The sequence below is a fragment of the Stigmatopora nigra genome, chromosome 8 (genome assembly GCF_051989575.1).
Source record: "Stigmatopora nigra isolate UIUO_SnigA chromosome 8, RoL_Snig_1.1, whole genome shotgun sequence".
Taxonomy (NCBI): domain Eukaryota; kingdom Metazoa; phylum Chordata; class Actinopteri; order Syngnathiformes; family Syngnathidae; genus Stigmatopora; species Stigmatopora nigra.
Window position 1 is genome coordinate 662,887 of NC_135515.1, and position 18,852 is coordinate 681,738.

The window sequence follows — 18,852 nt, forward strand, 5'->3', positions numbered from 1 at the left end:
TAAATCACCCGGGTTAACGCCAGCTGCCGGTCGGTCACGCCGCCAGCTGTGGGATAACCGGAGCGGTCGCTCGCCGGCCATGGAAAAAACAAGTAGCCCTTTGTGGCTTTTGTCTGGCCGCCTTGGATAACGACCTAAAGAAACTTTAGCCGCGGCTCGAAATGGACTCGACACGCTTTTATTTATGCGTCTGAGTATTTATAAATAGTCGCTAAAGTGACAAGTGTGAAAATAGCTAACTGGCGGAGGAGGTGTTAGCTCGTTAGCTCGCTAGCTCATTTAGTGACGAGGTTTTTTTGTTGCCGTGAACTATTTTTGCCTGGCAATTCTCAAGTCTTGTCTAGGCACTTTGTTTTTGTATTTCCTGTTACCTTTGACCTCAGCCTTGGACAGCTGTTTCCTACTTCCTGTTTTTTTAGCCTCAGCTAGCGGGAAATCCCCACAATATATGCCTAGAGTTTAATATGCTAACCCATTTTGTATATTTAACATTTAATTTGGCCAAAGAAATGTATTTTTTATTGTGGCGTAATTTTGTAGTTGTTGATTGGTTTAATTTATTATATATAATTTAGAACATGCCAAATAAATAAGAAAAAATGTTACTTAAACAAGTAAAATGCTCACTTAGCAATGGTGACGCAGTGGGGTAAGTGGTTAGTATGTCTGGCTCGCAACCCTGGCGTCCCGGGTTCGAATCCCGTTGTTGATTGTTTTAACTTATTATATATATAATTTAAAGTTAGGTTTAAAACATGCCGAATAAATAAGAAAAATGTTACTTAAACAAGTAAAATGCTCACTTAGCATTGGTGACGCGGTGGCCTAAGTGGTTAGTATGTCTGGCTTGCAACCCTGGCGTTCCGGGTTCGAATCCCGTTGTTGATTGTTTTAACCTAATATATCAAGTTTTTTTTAATAGGCACATAATTTTACCCTCATCATCGTCATTGGCTTTAATGAGGAAAAAGATGAGTGGTGTCAAAATATAGAATAGTGGAGGAAAAAAGATGGAGATTTTTTCAGTATTTTAATGGTTAGAATTTCTTTGAGGAAACAGAAAGACTTTGTTATAAGGACTCTGTGTATGCTCGTTTGCTTTCCTTTCTCGTCTCAATGCGGTGCAGTTTCCATGACAACGGTGGCCCCGAGTCTTTTTTTTTGCTGTAAAACAGCTTTTAACAAGCCCCCTCCCTTCCTCCTCCCCCCAAGTCGGCAGTGTCCTCGGCTCTGTCATCAACGGTTTGTTTTTCATCTCGTTGCCTTGCCGACAGGGCACCGTCCTCTGGCTTCGCCATGGCTTTTTTTTCTCGCAAGAGGTGGGCGCCATCTTCAAGGCTGTCAGACACTACATTAGTAGACGTGCCATCTGTTTGAGATATAAAAACAAATGGAGAATTAAGATTAGGAGATTAAGAAATCACCCCTACCACCACCAAAACATTTTTGTTTTTACTCACGCATTTGTATCGTGGTGATCTGTCCCAACTCTGCCGCCATGTGTCTTTTCGGCAGGCCAAGCTGATCGTCCCCAACAGCACGGCGGGCCTGATCATCGGCAAGGGCGGCGCCACGGTCAAGGCAGTGATGGAGCAGTCGGGCGCCTGGGTGCAGCTGTCGCAGAAGCCCGAGGGCATCAACCTGCAGGAGCGCGTGGTCACCATCAGCGGCGAGCCCGAGCAGAACCGCAAGGCGGTGGAGATCATCGTGCAGAAGATCCAGGAAGACCCGCAGAGCTCGTCCTGCCTCAACATCTCCTACTCCAACATCACGGGGCCCGTGGCCAACTCCAACCCCACCGGCTCGCCGTACGCCAACTCGGCCGAGGTCATGCCGGCGGCGGCGGCCGCGGCGGCCGCCACCGCCTCCTCGCTGCTGGGCCAGGCGGGCCTGGCCGGGGTGGGCGCCTTCCCGGCCACCATGTCCAGCCTGTCGGGCAACGACCTGCTGACCATCACGTCGGCCCTCAACACGCTGGCCAGCTACGGCTACAACACCAACTCTCTGGGGCTGGGCCTCAACCCGGCCACCACCTCGGGGGTGCTGGCGGCCGTGGCGGCCAACGCCAACCCGGCGGCGGCCGCCGCCGCCAACCTGCTGGCGTCCTACGCCAGCGACGCCTCCACCAGCGCCGCCCACCAGGCGGCTGCGGCGGCGGGGCTGGGCGGCTTCTCGCTGGGCTCGCTGGCCGCCGCCACGGGGGCCACCAACGGCTACCTGAGCGCCGCCTCGCCGCTGGTGGCGTCCTCCCTGCTGGCCACCGAGAAGTTGGCGGAGGGCGCCAAAGAGGTGGTGGAGATCGCCGTGCCCGAGAACCTGGTGGGGGCCATCTTGGGCAAGGGAGGCAAGACGCTAGTGGAGTACCAGGAGCTGACGGGCGCCCGCATCCAGATCTCCAAGAAGGGCGAGTTCATCCCGGGAACCCGGAACCGCAAGGTGACCATCACGGGGTCGCAGGCCGCCACCCAGGCGGCGCAGTACCTCATCAGCCAGAGGATCACCTACGAGCAGGGGGTGCGTGCCACCAACCCCCAGAAGGTGGGCTAAAACCGCTCTGGAAAAAAGAAAAAAAAAAATCAATCCACAGAGGGAAGAGGAGAGGAGAAAGCCCCGCCCACGCCCCCCCACCCCGCCCACCCCTTGTCATCTCAGTACCCCTCCTCCCCACACCCCGTGAAAAAAAAGTGCTGAGTTGACAACAAAAAAAAACACACAAAAAAAGTGTAAATTGTAAATACCTTTTATTACTTAACGTCTTTATGGACTTTTTATTCCTTTTTGTTGCGTAAATTAAGATGTTTGTTTGTGTACTGTGGACACGCTGAATGACAGGAAGTAGGGGTGGGGAGGGGAAGAGAGGGGACCCACCCCGCCCCACCTAGCCCCAGCGCAGGTTTTTCTTTGCCCCCCCACCCCCTCTCCCGCCAAGGTGCGACAGAACAAGCGCACCCAGTCCTAACCCCCCCCCCCCACGCCGATGACCTCACGTAGCGAGCAGTACTGTGGGCGCGCGGCGTGATGGCATCACGGCTATTTATTGATCCAGAGGAGTTGAATGTACATGTTTTAATTTAATTTTTTTTCAATTGCAAATGAATGCTAACGCCACATAGTGTAATATATGTCTTATTTAAGCTGGTCGGGAGGTGTGGGGGGGTGTGGATGGCGCCACCAATTGGCCCTCCTCCCCACCCTGACCCCGTCCCGTCTCCTCCCCGGCACCCGCTAAAAACATAAAATGGAGTCCCGGGACTAACTACTGAAAAAATAGGCGACGAGGGTGACAGAGTTCAAAGGTTACTGCCGCGCTCTTTGACTTTTACGTTAAGTTTTGATTTTTAATTTTTGTTTTTTACAGTCAGAGTACACTGAATTGTTGTCTTAATGCACTGTGAAGCGAGGGGACGCAACTGGAGGACTTTTAGCTATGGCAGGGAACACTAACCAATATGAAATATCAATGATTTTATATAAATATATGAATATTGCGTGCGGCATGGCGAACGAGGCATACGGAGCTTTCGGGAAAGGACTCAATGTCCGTTGGGAGTCTCGGCTATCGATTAAGGACGCTATGACGAACTGGCGGGTGGCAGAAGCTTTAGATATCATACAACAAAGGCTAGATGACTTACGGCGGCGGACTTTAAACTTGTCTACAATGCAGTTATTGGGAACTAAAATTTACTTGAAGTGAAAAAAATGCATCAAAATGGATTGTAATAACCACAGTAGTATTATCATTATGTTTTTTAAAGATTGCCAAGTGGAATTAAAGATTTTGTTAGTCTCTGGATACATCTAGCCTCATACACGTGTATGATATCTATGGCTAAAGTCGGATTAAAATGGACCGTAACGTTTTTCTGCCCCCCCACCCAACCAACCACCACTTATTTGAAAAGTCAGCAGCGGGGGTGCGTCGGATTTACTCACCATGCAGTGGCGAGTGGGATGGAACTCTTCTTCCTCCTTTGTCTCCTTCCTTCCTGTCCTCTTCTTCCTCCCTTCTTCTCCGATAGTTTGTCGCCGGCCCGGCGAGGCGCCCTGGTAAGGAGGCTTCTTTACTCCATTTTGAACTTCATCCTCACGCACCCCCACCCCCCAAAACACCCAACTCACACACCCCGACGCCCGCCCCCCCCCTTACCACATCGCTCCACGGGCGGCGGCCATGATGCATGCCTCCTCTATTTTCTTCTTCTTCGTCGTTGTCGTCGTCGTCTCGTGCTGCTGCTGCTGCGGAATTTTGAAGAGTCGGGCAGGAGGTCCCCATTCTTCTTGTATTTGTGGTTTTGCTAAACTGGAGAGCGACAATTGCAAATATAGTGAACACCCCTTTATGGCTTATTCACAGTTTTGCTCCTTTTGTCACTCACGTGTTTCTTTGGGAGCCTTCTTGTGGCGTCGGGATGTCAAATGAGTCGAGGAGTTTCGTTCAGACCCGTTGCTGAGCTGCCATCTTGGGGCATCCCGTCGAGTAGTTGCATGGGAGCTGTGGAATCCCTCGGCTTTCCGTGTTGGCGACATATCTGTGGATTAGCATTTTTGGCTTGGTTAGCGCACAGCTTTACAGGCAAGTTGTGGGGGAAAGCCTCATTTTAGATATCTTTTCAAGATAGAGCAATACCTTTGTCGTCTGCTCCTGAGCGTTCTCCCCATCTCGGCACTGGTTTGTCTTCTTTTTTCTTCGTATCCGTGCTGCTAAGAAATCCGAACTGAAAAACAAACAGACATATCGAGCGTCACGTCACGTTTGGCTCCGCCTCCGCAGGAGGAAGACATCGGCGAATCGAACATCTTTCGTCGCCGTCGTCAACAGAGTCTCTAGAGTTACAAAAATAAAACGCTGTGCCAAATGTAGTTTTTCTTGGATTTGATATCGCAGGCAAACCGTACTTTTTATACCAGGAAAAATGTGAAAAAGTGCCAAATGAACGAAGCTCCCACAATGCAACAGCGGAGGGGATCAATACCACGTGGCCGGCCGGCCGTGGCTTAGCCTAAAAAAAAAAAAAGAATAATGATAATAATGTGACTCCCGAGCATTCTTAAACCTTTTTCTAGTCCAGATGTATTTTGTGGGAATAGATGTTAACCTTTTTGCACGTATATATTGCATGACGTCAAGTGTGAACAAAAACAAAAGAGTCTTTGTGTCGTTCGTATCAAAACCAAATCATCGAACAAAAGTTCCAAAACACCGCTTTTTTTGTGTGTTTATCATTGCTTAGCTCACTTTGACATTATTTTGAAAAGTTAAATCAGTATTTCAGCCGCCAAAACAAAGCGACGCGTTACCTCGGAAACCCAAAACCAAGCTAGGTGAGATGACTTTTAGCCGTCAAGCTAGTCCCTGCTAATTTTCCCAGATAAACAACTTAAAAGAACAAAAAAAAATAATAATGTGATTGTACTACCACTCGAGTGTTATGGGGACGAGTTTGGGGCTAGGCATTATCATCAACATGCTAATACGCTAACTGGACATCTCAACAACAACAAAAAGTTCTTTAAACTAACTACTTTTGTTTGTTTGTGTTCTTACCATATCCATATTCCGTCCGGGAGCCTTGTCACCACCACCAACCACCAAATCAGTCAATCAATCAGTCAGTCAGTCGTCACTCCTCTCCTGAAACTGAAAAACCAGCAAGTGTCAACTGCATTTGTCATATCACTGTTATTTCTTCTTCTGTGGTTTATTTTGCCGACTAATGACGACGAGACACCATTTGTAAGTGGATGTGTGTGTGTAGACTTGTCCCCCCCCCCCACACACACACCCCACGCCAAGCCATACAAGCGAGCGAGCCCCTTCCGCATGGACCTTGGAATTATTTAACGTCAAATTTTGTTGGGAATAGCCACGCCCCATTTTGATTTAGTTTTAACAGGCTATGGGGGGTTACAAAAATGCAAAAGTTTTAGTCTTAGCTAAACAATTAGCATAGAGTCAGTGTCCCATTCACCCACCACCAAAACATGCTAAACTTTTACACATGAAGAAAATTACAACCATATAAATAGCATGTACATGGTATTTTACATGGTCTTAAAAAAAACTTACCTTTTTTGCCTCCTTACACATTGAACACCTAAATTTGCTAACTCCAACAAACCACTAGCTAACAAGCATCCATGGTCGTATTCTAAGTCTATGCGAATGGGGCTAGCTTCCTTCCTTCCTCACCCCCTCTTCTAGCACCCCCGCACACTTTCTCCCCCCTCCCTCCGTCAGCAGTGCCAAAGTCGCGCGGCCCGAAAAGGGGCGGCGCCGCCGCCGATCATTCCGAGCCCCCCCTTCCATCCCATGACAACAAGCACCCCCCCCTCCCAGGAATTAACCCCCCCAGTTCTCCTCGTCCATCTTCGTCCCGCTTCCTAACTCTTCTTCAGCTGCGGAGCCCTTCATTGATGGTGTGCCATAGTGTCCCAGGGGAGGGGGGGAGGACAGGGAGACGACAGGGGGCACCTGTCACCCCCTACCTCACCCTCCTTCCCTCCCTCTCTCTCTCTCTCACTGTCTCCTCTTTTGCTCCATTTGTCCAGAAAGGGGGAAAAAACCCGTTTTTTCCCTGTTGAAGATTATTTTTTGGGGGAGCCAATTTTCTCACCCTTCCTCCTCCTCTTCCTCCTCCACCATCACGCCACCACCCCTTGCTCGCTCGCTCATGAACTTTATTATTCTCCTCTTCCTCTGTTCATCTCCAGCTGTCAGGACAATAACAACTCTCCATTCCATCAGTCCAAAAAAACAACAAAAAACAAAAACAGAAAAACAACAAAAAAACAACTGTGAGACTGTGCAATGCTCGCTGATATGATTCTTTTGTTTTGATTTTCTTGCATTCTTTTTCTTTCTTACGGAGACCCAGATGCCATGTGGGGGGACAACAAAGGGTCCACTTGCCAATTTGTGCTATAATAAAAGTCCCTTTTGGATATGAAATATCATATTTTTGACGGCAATAGACGTCCAAGTCATTCCTGGTGGAGCGTTAAATCAAAAATATGTTATAAAAAAATGTGACATAAGACTTTGAACCCTTTTAAGCACAAATAATGACCTTTTTAACCCTTATACGACCCTGATTGGCTACCATTAATGGCACAAAACGTCTAAATTAGCTATAAAGGCTTAACGCTCTTAAAAGTCAGACTTTTCACTACTTTGGACATCCATTGCCGTCAACAAAAAACATGAGTCGCCACAAATTGAATGAATTTGGCCCCCCCAGGTAACGTCTGGCGCTCCGTATTTTACAGCTCATCAAAAAAAGGGACTTTAAAGAGGGATTTTTTCCAACAAAACAAATGGTTTCTTCACCTTTTTGTTGTCATTGTAAATAATCTTATTTGTGCAGGGCGGGGCAGCATAAAGACTTTTTGTTTATTTTTTTAAAATAGCTGTGCTCTTTGTTAGTTGTGTTTGTTGTCGTCGATGGAATTGGACGCACATATCTTTTAGTACGATTTAATCGTTTTCTTTTAATTGGGCGTCGCTCGCTCGCTCGCTCCTGTTTGTTTGTTTGTTATTGTTTGGCTGGCTCGCGGCGCTGCTAACTTTGTGCAATACACTCCAGTTTCCAGCCAGCCGTCGACACATATCCTCCTCTTCCTCCTCCCCCTCTTCCTCCTCCACGCCATCACATGATCAAAAACGATTAATAACGCTAGCAAGTGATGATTTTTTGTCATTTCACCGCATGGCTCTCTCTGTTGACTTCCACCCCCTGATTTTATGCTGCCCGTCGCCCCATTTCCTCACACACACATACACACGCACACACAAAAGCTACTAGTATTTATTTTCCTTCAAAAAAAAATAACAAACGAGTCAAAAAGGGAACGTGTGGAAAAAGAGAAACAATTTCCTTTCTTTAGTATCTTAGTAGTGGTTGCTTTTTAACACCGTTGATGAGCTGACGTTTAAAAAAAAACAACAAAAGTATTGAATATTTAATGTAACTGTAGCATTGTGTTTGTAAAGAGACAAAAAGAAAAACGAGAAAAAAACAGAAAAACAATCTAGTGAGTTTGTGTTTGTTAACTTGTGGATTACCAGTGAAGTGAAGGCCATCCATCTAGTGCTAAAAGTAATACTACTACTACTAATAATAATAACAACTTCTCTGATTATTATTATTACTCTGATTCTTCTGATACTATATGAGGTCATATTTTCTAAGGATTCTTATTTTGCCACAGCAACAGCAGTCATTATAAATGTTCATTTTAGCATCACCTGTCTTCTGTTGTCTTATTCTTCACCTTCCACCACACTCTGCATCATCACACCTTAACACATTGGATGGAGCCCGTTTGGAGGTGGGTGGGTGGGTGGGCGGGGCTTGGGCTCTCCATGGGTGGGCGGGGCTTGGGCTCTCCATGGGTGGGTGGGGCTCTGTCCTGTCCACTGTCCAGCGACAAGCTAAACCCAGTCAGGCTTCCATCTCTCTATCTCTCACTCTCTCTCTTTCTCTCTCCTCATGGAAGCTCCTGATGTCGTTCTAGCTGCCAATCATGTGACCATCATGTGATCTGACTCAGCTGACTGTCCATAACCCCACCCACCCTATTTTTCCCTACCTACCAACCACCACCACCACTCAACCAACCAATCAATCAATCAACCAAACAACCAACAATCGACCGTCGCCACCGCCGCACCACCACCTTTCAAGTCACCTGACCAAATCAACCAATCACTGTCCTCCTCCTCCTCTGCTGCTGCTGCCGCTACACACCATGTGATGTTGTTCTCCATCGATAACATGCGCTATACTAGTTGGCCGGGGGTCCGCGGGTTGGGGGAAGAGGACCACATGCACTTTACGTGAAATAACGGACGCCAATGGGCTGCGTTCACATCTTTTCAGCCAAAACAATCGCTAACTAAAAATAACAATGTCCATCTACCTACCCTTCATACAATGCTCAAAAAAGTTCATTTAACACTAGGCAAAAACATCAATGCGATTAATTATTTCCCTTAACACTGTATGACTCCGTTAACAAAAACAAAGCCAAATGTTCTCAGGCTACAAACATCTAGTATGAAGAAGATACATTAAAAAATATAGAGCCACTTTTCCACCAAGCAGTGAAGTAGTCGATACGATTCGCATGGGATTAGTATCCGATATTTTAACAATGGTGAACTTTAGGGAGCAAACATTGGTCAAGTCATTCAGGTCGGCATTCCGATAAGAAAGGCTACGGGACCAAAAAGTGTCTTGTTTTGCGGAAGACTTGAGCTTCACATCACAAGTCAATAAATACTTGAATTTGGGAGGAGACCAAAGACTATGTGGACTGCAGTCAGGAACTATGAGGATGAGGCAAGTGCTCCACAAAGAGCTGCTGCCATTTTTTGTTCCAATCCCATAAGGGCAGATGGATAAAGAAACAAAGTTTTCTGGCCAAACAAGTAGCAGCGTATTGCAATCCACTCAACAACACTTGTCCAGGTGGACTCAAACCTCAGCGCTTTGGGCCGAGCCACGAGGGTCACTCACGTATTTCAAAACATTCGCTAAGACTGCTTGGTGGAAAAGCGTAAGAGTTAGCCCGCCGCAGACTGGCGTTCCTGACATTCCTATTCCTGGGTACACTACGTAGCACTACCATCCACCGTTTCCACGCCAACCCCAAGCGTCCGGAGGGAACGAAGACCGAGTCGGCGATTCTCAGGGTTTCGCGGTTCCACTTGGTTAGAAGGCGGCTTTAGCGCGCGTCCTCCTCCGCTAGCGTGGACTTCCCGCGGAGAAGCTAACTACTAACTTAACTGTTTACAAGCCAAAAGCAGACCAAGCAGGCTGTGGAAAAGAATGTCCACCTTCTCGGCCAGTGACTTTTGTCCGTGTACTTCTTATGTTAAGCTCACTCATTGCATGCGAGCGCCAACGAGAGACGACGGCAGCCCAATTTTTTTTCAGTTTTGTTGGTTGTGCCGTCCGTTTGGAGCGCTGACGGAGCGGCGAATGCTAACGTGTGCTAAGCTTGTCAACTTTTGTTCATTTGTACGTGGTCCAATAAACCATTGAAGCAAAGTGGCATCATTAGTCACGCGCGCGCGAGCTCGAGCTCAGGTAAGGGGTGCCGAAGCCAGGCCACGATCCTTCTCTTGACATCTATCCATCTATCTACCCACAATCCTCCTGTGCACACCAGCACCATCCGATCAGCCACATCCAACCGCCATGATTCCACAACACGGCGAGTTCCAGCGCCTCCCTCCCTCCCCCTGGCGAAAATCTCCTGGAAAAAGCCGGCGGTCTTCATTCACAGCATGGCTCGCCCGACCGCCCGCCCGCCGACCAATCTCCCGTCACTCTCCTCCTTATCCTCCCGCACACTCTTTCTCCTTCCTCCTCATCCGCCAGATAAAGAAGCTCCTCCTTCTCCGACCGAGGTCATTTTTTTGCTCTTCTACGCTTAGATTTGAAACTAAACTTAATCACTGTCCATCCAGATGAAGAGACACCATCTTTCTTACACTAGGCCAACGTTTCACGGTCTTCCGTGTACAAATCTTTCGAAAAAATACAAACATTACGTCTATAGGGTCTTTGGTGTCCAAACTGCGGAGCCACCAAAAACTGAAAGTCTAGTTAAAACAACCAGGTCACCACAAGGTCAAACGTACCAAGCTCAAATAGTCCAAATTCTTCCACAATTATGATCCTATCGCCTATAAATTTGACGCAATTGTAAAAAAATTGTCCGTCGCTCTGTGTATTAGTAAAAAAAAAAAAGTTTAAAATTCACTGGAAACTAGTTCAAAATGGCTTAGCCAAGATAAATTAAAGTTGTTTTTTTAGATGACCTACTAAGTTATCTATTATATGAACGCAATTAAGAGATTTTAGCGGTATTAAATACACACACACACGCATACATACAATTTAAAATTAAGATGGGCCATATCAGTTAACTGTGGTTTGTTACGAGTCTTAAATTAAATGCACATTTTGTTTTTGCTAAAAAAGATGACGGCAATTTTGATGTTTTACAGTGGAAAAAAAGCGCAGTCCAAAGAAGTAGCTAACGAATTCTACGCACGACACTGACCTTCATTTCAATTTCCCCTCAAATTGTAGAAATGAAATATGTACTCACGTTGCAGTGCATCATGGGAGGCGGTTTGGTTGGTTGGCTTGCTCAATTGCTGTCCAGTCCAGACCATTCTCGTCTCGTCCAGTCTGCGTATAAAACAAAGCCGGGTTAAGAAACAGAAAGACTGCTAAAATGATGATATTTTTCCATGTATGGATGCGGTGAGCAAGGCATTAGACTTTAGATTAAAAGGCGCTCTTCCCCACGGCGGATAATCGAGGCCAGGAATGGAAATTGATGGGAGCGCCTTGTCGCCGCTAACGAGCTAGCGTGGGGACCACCGGGGCTTCTCCGGAATTCCCTCAACGCACAAAAGTTCGCTATGTCAGAAAATACAGAATTTGGCCCTAGGAATTCAGCCCAGGTCAGATTTAAACCATAAACCTCAAAAGTGTGAACTTTGACCAAAACGGCCAAAATCTCCAGCAAAAATGCAAGCACAAACAAAGAAAAAAAATGAATGTGAACCAGTGTGTCTGTGAAGAAGTTTCAAGCAGACATGATGCTAATTTGTGGATATTATTTCCCCAAAATGCAATACGGTAGTTTATATTAAACTCCAACAAGTGCCCTTTGTAAATAAAATTTGATGGCAGCTAAAACCGACGCTCACAGCGTGGATTTAAAGATGTATATTTAAAAAAAGACGAAATAAAGGTGATGAGATGCTTGTTTGTGACGAATATTTTTGCTAATTATTTTTGTTTTTTAAACAAATCTAGCCGAAACTTGATGTGGGCGTCAAGGGGGAAAAAAACAAGGAATGCAAGGTAAGATTTACTTGGACAAAGGCGACCTCTCTGGTGGCTTACTGTAATTGCACGATGAGCCAATCAATACATTGCGGACGACGACACGAGCTTTGGCTCGCTTTCAACTTTCTGACGGCTATAGACGTCCAATCTGTTTCAATTGGAGGATTTGCGATTGCCGCTTATGTGTTGTCGTCATTTTAGCGTCACGGCAACGGCCCTCTTTGAGGCTTGCTGCTGTTGCCATGGTGACCACCTCTCCTGTGTGTATACTACAATTAAGTTGGAGAAAAAAATCTGGCCAAAAGCATTGGAAATATAAGAAAAATCATTTCGAAAACATGAAAATCAACTAAAGTAAATATGTACATTTCATTAAAAACATATTTTAACTGAGAATAATGACTTCATTTAAAAAATATTTTTTTCTCATTTCAATTCCAATATTTCTTTAAATTTAATTCTGAATATTTTCACATTTTTTAGTCATTTTCCAATTGTATTTAGCCAATCTTTGGTTTGAAATATTATTATCAAAAGCTTGTCAATAAATTTCGTGTCTGGAAGGGCAATGGCAAATTGTAAAATATCCCAAAATCTAGCACAAAAGTCGACGGATTGGGCGTCTAAAAGCTGTCAATGAGTTCATTCCTGTCATCATTTGAGTGGGTTAGCTTTTGCTAGTCAAAGGGGTGCTCGTGGAGGGGGGCGTGGCCAATGTCAACGTCGGATCGCGATTGATGTCTGCCGCAGTCTCCCGCAATGCCGAATGTTGGGAAAGCGACGCCACAAAGTGTGTGCCTTCGCAACCGTGTTGATTGACGATGTGTGTGTGTGTGTGTGAGTGTATCACACAGATGAGGCCCCCCACCTCCCCAAAATTGGCAGGTCCCGTTGCTACGGCAACAGCCCCGTTGCCGCGGGCTCGCCCGGCGAAATGTTGCCATGTCGTTTGGACAGAAAAGAAAGCGGAAAGGGAGGAAGGTGTGGGGGCGGGGGCTCGGGAGGAATCACTCTGGCAATTCATTATCCGTATGGAAGGACCCCCCCCCCCCCCCCTCCGTTTGGCGTCCCGTCAGCTGAGGCCGGCCTTGGCAGTCGGAACACGTCGCGGCCAAACTTCAAGCTGCATTTATTATTCATCCGCTTCGACTACACCACGCGTGCTTGAAAAAAAACAACGAGAATTGGGGGGCGCCGTACTCTGTCTCGGCCAATGTTGACGGAATACGGAATTTAGGATTAAGGAGATAGGTTGAATGTGGAATTGTGAAGGACAACCCAAATTGGCCACAAAGAGCCAAAATGGCTGATGACTTGTGTCGTTCTTTGTGGTGGCTCTATTGGGAGAAGAAACGACGGCTATATTTCCAATTTAAACGAGGAATTATTCTTGTTATTAAGAGAGCTAGCCGTCCCAAACATAAATTGGACGCCAGCCAATCAGTTCAAGTGATTTGTCTGCAACGTGTTGTTGTCATGTGATGTCTGACCTTGCGAGTGATGTGTCGTCTCCACACGAGCAGATGTTGGAGCTCATTACGAGTCACGACCACACTCGGGGAAGGATTAGCACCCACGTGACCAACGGCCATGCGAATCCTGAAAACACACACACAAAAAGCACGGTTATGCAGTGGTTGGGAAAACGCAAACTGAAAAAGACTTGATTGGGTGAAATTCAAATGAGGAAAATGGTAAGGTAGCGACACCTGGTGGACACGCTCGGATATGACGAAAGAAGGCCTTTTAGAGAAAACTGAGCAAAGGTCAAAGGGTGGTTGATGGGAGTACTTCTTTTGGATTTTATAACATGAAAAAGTAGGTGGTGTTCATCAAATTCAAGTTTTGGAGTTAAATTCAAGTTATGATTTTAGCTTTCTCGAGACGTCACATGATGTCAATGGCGGCCACAATTAAAGTTATTGAGAAAAACAGAAATGCTCAGAGCAAAATACAAAACAGGCCTTTCTTAATTAAAATTTAAGTTGTTGTTCCTTTTTTAATGGGTTACATTTTAGTTGATATTTCCAAATTCTAATCATTTTTCAAATGAATCATGGATCTATATACGTATATGCCCTGCGAGACTTGAAATAAGTGGCCCGGAAAATGAATGGAATTTTGCGCAAGTGCATAACACAGTGAAACTGTTGAACAGCATTTTCTTTATTCATGATAAGAGAACTGCTTTGAGTTACAAGGAGGGTTAGAAAAGTACTCCAACATGAATTTGTGAAAGGTCTCCGACCAAGCAGTCCAAGATGAAATTTAATCCTGCTCCGATTTGCTCTTCTTTTTCTTTTTCTTCTTTTTGGCCGGTTCGTCCTCTTGGAGCAAAGCGGCGTCTTCTTCTTCTTCTTCTTCCGGGTCAATTTTCACTTGCACCATGACCTCCTTTTCCCTTTGTTCGTCGTCATCATCATCATCATTGTTCCGGTCTTTCTTTTTCTTTTTCTTCTTTTTGACCGGCTCGTCCTCTTGGAGCAAAACGTCTTGTTCCGGCTCAATTTTCACTTGCAACATGAGCGCCTTTTCGTTTTGGTCATCGTCATCATTGTCCCGGTCTTTCTTTTTCCTTTTTTTCGGCCTATGTTCCTGTCCTTTCTCCTCATTTTCCTCTTCCACCGGCACGTCCTCTATTTTGACAGGCAAGTCTTTCTTATCTTTCTTTTTTTTCTTCTTCTTCTTCTTGTCTTCGTACGCCGAAACTGGCGTCTTGCTTCCGAATGGCTGGAATCTCTGCTTGAGTCCGGGAATAATGTCCGGCGCGGGGTCGGCGTGGATGACGTGGGGCGAAGGGCGGTCGCCGCCGTAAGACTCACATATGCTCAGCAGGCCGGAGAAAGCAGGTCCGATTTCGGCCGGGGAAGAACCGGTGGTGAGCAAGCGGAGGTCGGCGGGCCCGCGATCGGACGACACGACGTTGTAGAGCTGCACGCCGTGGGACCCGTGCGCCGCCGCCGAAGGGAGCTTTAGCGTTTGAAAACCGGAAAGATTCACGTCCACGCCCCGCAAACTGCAAAAGCAAAGTGCAGTTGTTACACTACTTTTTTTCACAACAGGGCTGCCCAATGTCAAAAATTGGAGGATTTACGGATTTTGTCAGCACTTTTACTCGTAGTTTTTATACAGAATGCGTATTTGGTAGTTTGGTGAAGACTGGCGTGAGAAATTACGGAAGATTTGTAGGATTTTGGAAGCTCCGCCATCATTATGAGGGAAATAAACGTAGTGATGGATTCTACATTACTTGACTGGAACAGTTTTAGCATAAAACATCATAAGGGGAGTTATTTTAGGCCAAGTGTGATTTTTTTCCTTCTTTAAGAATGTTTTTTTTAGATACAAATACTGTAGTTGGCAGAGAATCAAATAGGTGACTTACCATCGTGGATCAAAGCTGGCAGGCGCCTTGACGAGCCATAGTTCATTTTCGGTGTTCTTAAGGTTCTTCGCCAACGTACTACTGCAAGGTTTGTGGCTGAAGCTCACAAAGTCATCCGGACACTTGTAGTAGTTGCTCTTCACTACGAAAGGGAAGAAGATTTTCCGTTCAATAACGGACACGCCATTTTTCGACTTTTGCTTCAGAGAAAAAAGTTTATTTTTGTCAATTTACCGATTTCCTTTGGCTTTGGCGACGTCTGCGTTGTCGCTTCGTCTACTTCGTCTTCGCTCGACGAAGACATATCTCGGGGCATATTTTAAATTAACAAACTACGACTTAAAAACCGTTTGGTATGAATGTTTTTGCGGAAGTGCACGTGCGCCCGTGGACAGGAAGCTGAACTTTGAACTCCTTACGTTGCTTCCTGTGAACTCGCTCTACGTCACTTCCTTCGCGTCCACGCTTGTAGTCCAATGACCAGTCGTGGCGCGTTGGCCGTGTTTAAACAGTCCGGTGAAATAACTGCGTCACCCACAATGCAACTCGTCTGCACGCCCGCGTGGGCGACAGCGGTCGGCTCCCTCGGTCGAGGTGCCATTTGTTTGTAGTCCAATAAGCACACGTGGTGCTTCACTTCACGTTGATAAGTTGGACATAAAAACTACATCCCCACAATACACTTACCAGAGTTACGTAAGAGCCAAACGTCTGCAGAGAGAGCGGGTTGACAGCAATGAGCAGGCCCCAGTGGGTAAACAAATCAGAAATGTGAGGGGGGACGTCGTTTATATTGACAAAGTTTTGTTTTAGTTTTCGTCGCTAAAATGTTTGTACTTTTGACGAAAGGCGCCAGGGAGATCTGAAAGCTAAGCTATTTTGCAAACAGCGCCGGCTTTAAAGGGAATACCTTGAACGTGAGCTGCTAACGTGTGCTCGCTCGCTCGTTCGGGTTAGCCGGCTAGCCAGTCAGTCCTCCAGCCGTCTCGCCTTACGGCAGTCATGTCGTCCCCTTCGTCGTCGTCGCGGCGGCAGTGGTGCTACCTATGCGACCTGCCCAAGATGCCGTGGACCGTGGTGTGGGACTTTAGCGAGGTGGTGTGCCGCGGCTGCGTCAACTACGAGGGTGCCAACCAGATCGAGTTTTTGATCGCCAGCGCGCGGCAACTCAAGCGCAGCCACGGCATGCAGGACGGTAACGTCCGCTCGCCGGGCCCGGGACCATCGCCTCACAAGCACGCCGTGCCCGGCCGCGGGGAGCCTTCGACGGACGGTGCTCGCTCACATGGCGAGCGCTATGAGCGCGGAGGCCGAGGAGACGGCGCTCGGGTGCCGCCCAACGGGCTGCACCGCGAGGGCCAACCGCCACCACCGCCGCTTCCGCAAGAAGTCAACCGGCAGAGTCCCAGCGCCAGCCGGAGACCCATGATTGGGGCGGCCATACCCCCAAATCTAGTGACTCAGAGCATCGCCGGGATCCCCCACGGGCTGCTGGCGGGCATGCCGGCCGGCCTGACCGCCCGGACGGCCCCCATGAGCGGCCCCATGATCTTCCCGGCGCCCGTGCTGGCCGAGATGAACCGGCGGCAGCTGGGCATCAGCATGGGCATCGCCCCCTTCATCACACCGGAGCTGGAGCGGGAGCTCAGCTCTTCCCAGCCCAAATTACAGTCCCAGGGCCACGGGGGCTCCGCCAAGAGCGCCGGCTTGCCCTCCTCGTCGGCCTCGGTCAGTCAGACCAGCCCCAAGCCCGCGTCGTCGCCGGCCAGACAGCCGCGTGCCCCCACCGCCCGCTCCGGGGGAGAACCGCTGGCCTCCGGCGGCTCGTCCGAAGCCGCCACTGCCGCGGCGGCGGCGCTGCCCCACAGCGGAGCTTCCGAGTTAGGCTCCACGTCGGGTGGCGGCCTGACCGGAAGCACCCTGTCCTGCACGCTGTGCCACGAGAGGCTGGAGGACACCCACTTTGTGCAGTGCCCGTCCGTGCCGGGTCACAGGTGTGTAAACTATCCGTACTTAAAAGTCAATTGCTTGTTTTTGTGGGGCCACAGGTCAGCACGAATAGATATTTCAAAGGGGACCTTGTTTTTTATGGTTAGCCAAGGCTATAGATGAGCAAATTGATGACATAAAATGCACTTCTTGGACAACGACAACATTAGGTCTATTTACGTCTATCATGATTCGTTTAGATTCAAGGGCCTTTAGGATTTCATGCAAAAGTTGCATTTTAGATAGAATTGGGGACATTTGAAAAGTTTTGGAAAAGATACATTTTAATTTAGTGGTCGAGTGTCAAGGGAAGTGTGATACTAACAATGTAATTTCTAATTTCAAGTATATATCAAATAATAATATGCTGGTACTTACAGGTTCTGCTTCCCCTGCACCCGAGTGTACATCCAGAGCCGGCGAGGGGACGGCGAGGTCTACTGTCCCAGCGGCGATCGCTGTCCATTGGACACGTCTGCCAACAGCCCCCCTTGGGCGTTCATGCAGGGTGAGGTATCCACCATCCTGGGCACCGGGGCGGCCACCGCGCCCTCCGCCGCCCCTCCCGGCGGCGGGCCCAACGGCTCGGGGGCGCAGGGCGGCGACGTCACCGTCAAGAAGGAGCGCGAGACGTGATGGCGCCGTCTGTCCGCGCAGACCTGAAACGTAGGCGGGGGGCGAAGGTGGCGGTGAAGGACTTGGATACAAAGCTGACAACAAAAACACAATGAACAAACATCCAGTTTGACGTGCGGTGTGATCTGCCTGCCATTTTGTGAATGTACAAGAGAACGCTGTTCCTTCTAGAAAATTCCCCGTTGTTTCCATTGAAAACGGTTTGTGGCATTTCAGTGCTAAACTCTTGTGTTCTTTTGTTTTGACCTTAAGTTTGACGCCCTTTTGGGAAAAAATAGCCGAATGTTCCTCGCCCATACGAACCAAACCAACCAAAGCCAATCTATGTGTATACAATCTATCTATGGCTACATGCTAACAATGCTAACGGTGCAAGTGCCTTCCAGCCGCGGTGACAACGAATCTGCTAGCTCGTCTTTTGACTTATAAACTTCTTGTATAAAATGTTGAAATAAACCAGACGTGGGAAAAACGACTTTGTGTTGGGACTTTTCTGCCTTTAACCGCTAGGTGACGCCGCGGTGCTAGCTAGAGCTGTCGTGATGCTAGCTAGAAGTGTTCCGCATGTAAAATGTATAGTATAATAGGGAATAAGTGTAAGTGGATGTGTGATTTCCTCCATTAGTGTCAACTCATTACTGCTATTGTGGAAGTAATTATGCACGTGCTAATGGACGACGTGGGGAGCATTCACATTAAAAGGAGGCGAGGGGGGAGGCCACACACACACACAATAAATGCGTATTACAAGGACGACTTTGCGTATGTAGCGAATACTACAAGGCGATGTGAAGACCATTTTTGTTTTATTGTTTTAGAACTGACTTCTACGCAAGCGTTTTAAGAACAAATATATTTTCCTTTATATTCACAGGTAAACCAACCATTTATCTAATAAAAACATCAAAAAGGCCATTGTCAATCAACTAAATTGTTTCCCCAAAGTTAAAGTATGTCAAAATACTT

The 18,852-nt window shown here is 47.4% G+C and overlaps 3 protein-coding genes and 1 long non-coding RNA gene across 6 annotated transcripts in view; 2 read left to right on the forward strand and 2 right to left on the reverse strand.

Annotated features, from left to right (window-relative positions):
* Positions 1 to 4,356, forward strand: part of nova2 (NOVA alternative splicing regulator 2) — a 34,231-nt gene extending 29,875 nt beyond the window's left edge. For all 3 annotated transcript variants that reach the window (XM_077722719.1, XM_077722720.1, XM_077722722.1), the window contains one exon: positions 1,516 to 4,356. In XM_077722719.1, coding sequence (XP_077578845.1) covers positions 1,516 to 2,547 — 1,032 coding nt within the window. In that variant the 3' untranslated portion in view covers positions 2,548 to 4,356. The remainder of the gene's footprint in view (positions 1 to 1,515) is intronic.
* On the reverse strand, positions 1,012 to 5,144 carry LOC144200515 (uncharacterized). Its single transcript, XR_013327126.1, has 6 exons — positions 4,631 to 5,144; positions 4,380 to 4,532; positions 4,151 to 4,303; positions 3,937 to 4,047; positions 1,461 to 2,554; positions 1,012 to 1,369 (listed from the first exon to the last, which is right to left on the reverse strand). It is a non-coding gene; the product is annotated as an uncharacterized LOC144200515 (long non-coding RNA).
* An 8,877-nt stretch (positions 5,145 to 14,021) lies between these two features.
* Positions 14,022 to 16,651, reverse strand: LOC144200514 (uncharacterized). The gene is made up of 3 exons (XM_077722726.1): positions 15,496 to 16,651; positions 15,262 to 15,403; positions 14,022 to 14,892 (listed from the first exon to the last, which is right to left on the reverse strand). The coding sequence occupies exons 1-3, from the start codon at positions 15,575 to 15,577 to the stop codon at positions 14,145 to 14,147; spliced, it is 972 nt and encodes a 323-aa protein (XP_077578852.1). The 5' UTR covers positions 15,578 to 16,651; the 3' UTR covers positions 14,022 to 14,144.
* On the forward strand, positions 15,929 to 18,361 carry irf2bp1 (interferon regulatory factor 2 binding protein 1). The gene is made up of 2 exons (XM_077722725.1): positions 15,929 to 17,255; positions 17,631 to 18,361. The coding sequence occupies exons 1-2, from the start codon at positions 16,264 to 16,266 to the stop codon at positions 17,884 to 17,886; spliced, it is 1,248 nt and encodes a 415-aa protein (XP_077578851.1). The 5' UTR covers positions 15,929 to 16,263; the 3' UTR covers positions 17,887 to 18,361.
* Positions 18,362 to 18,852: the final 491 nt, after the last annotated feature.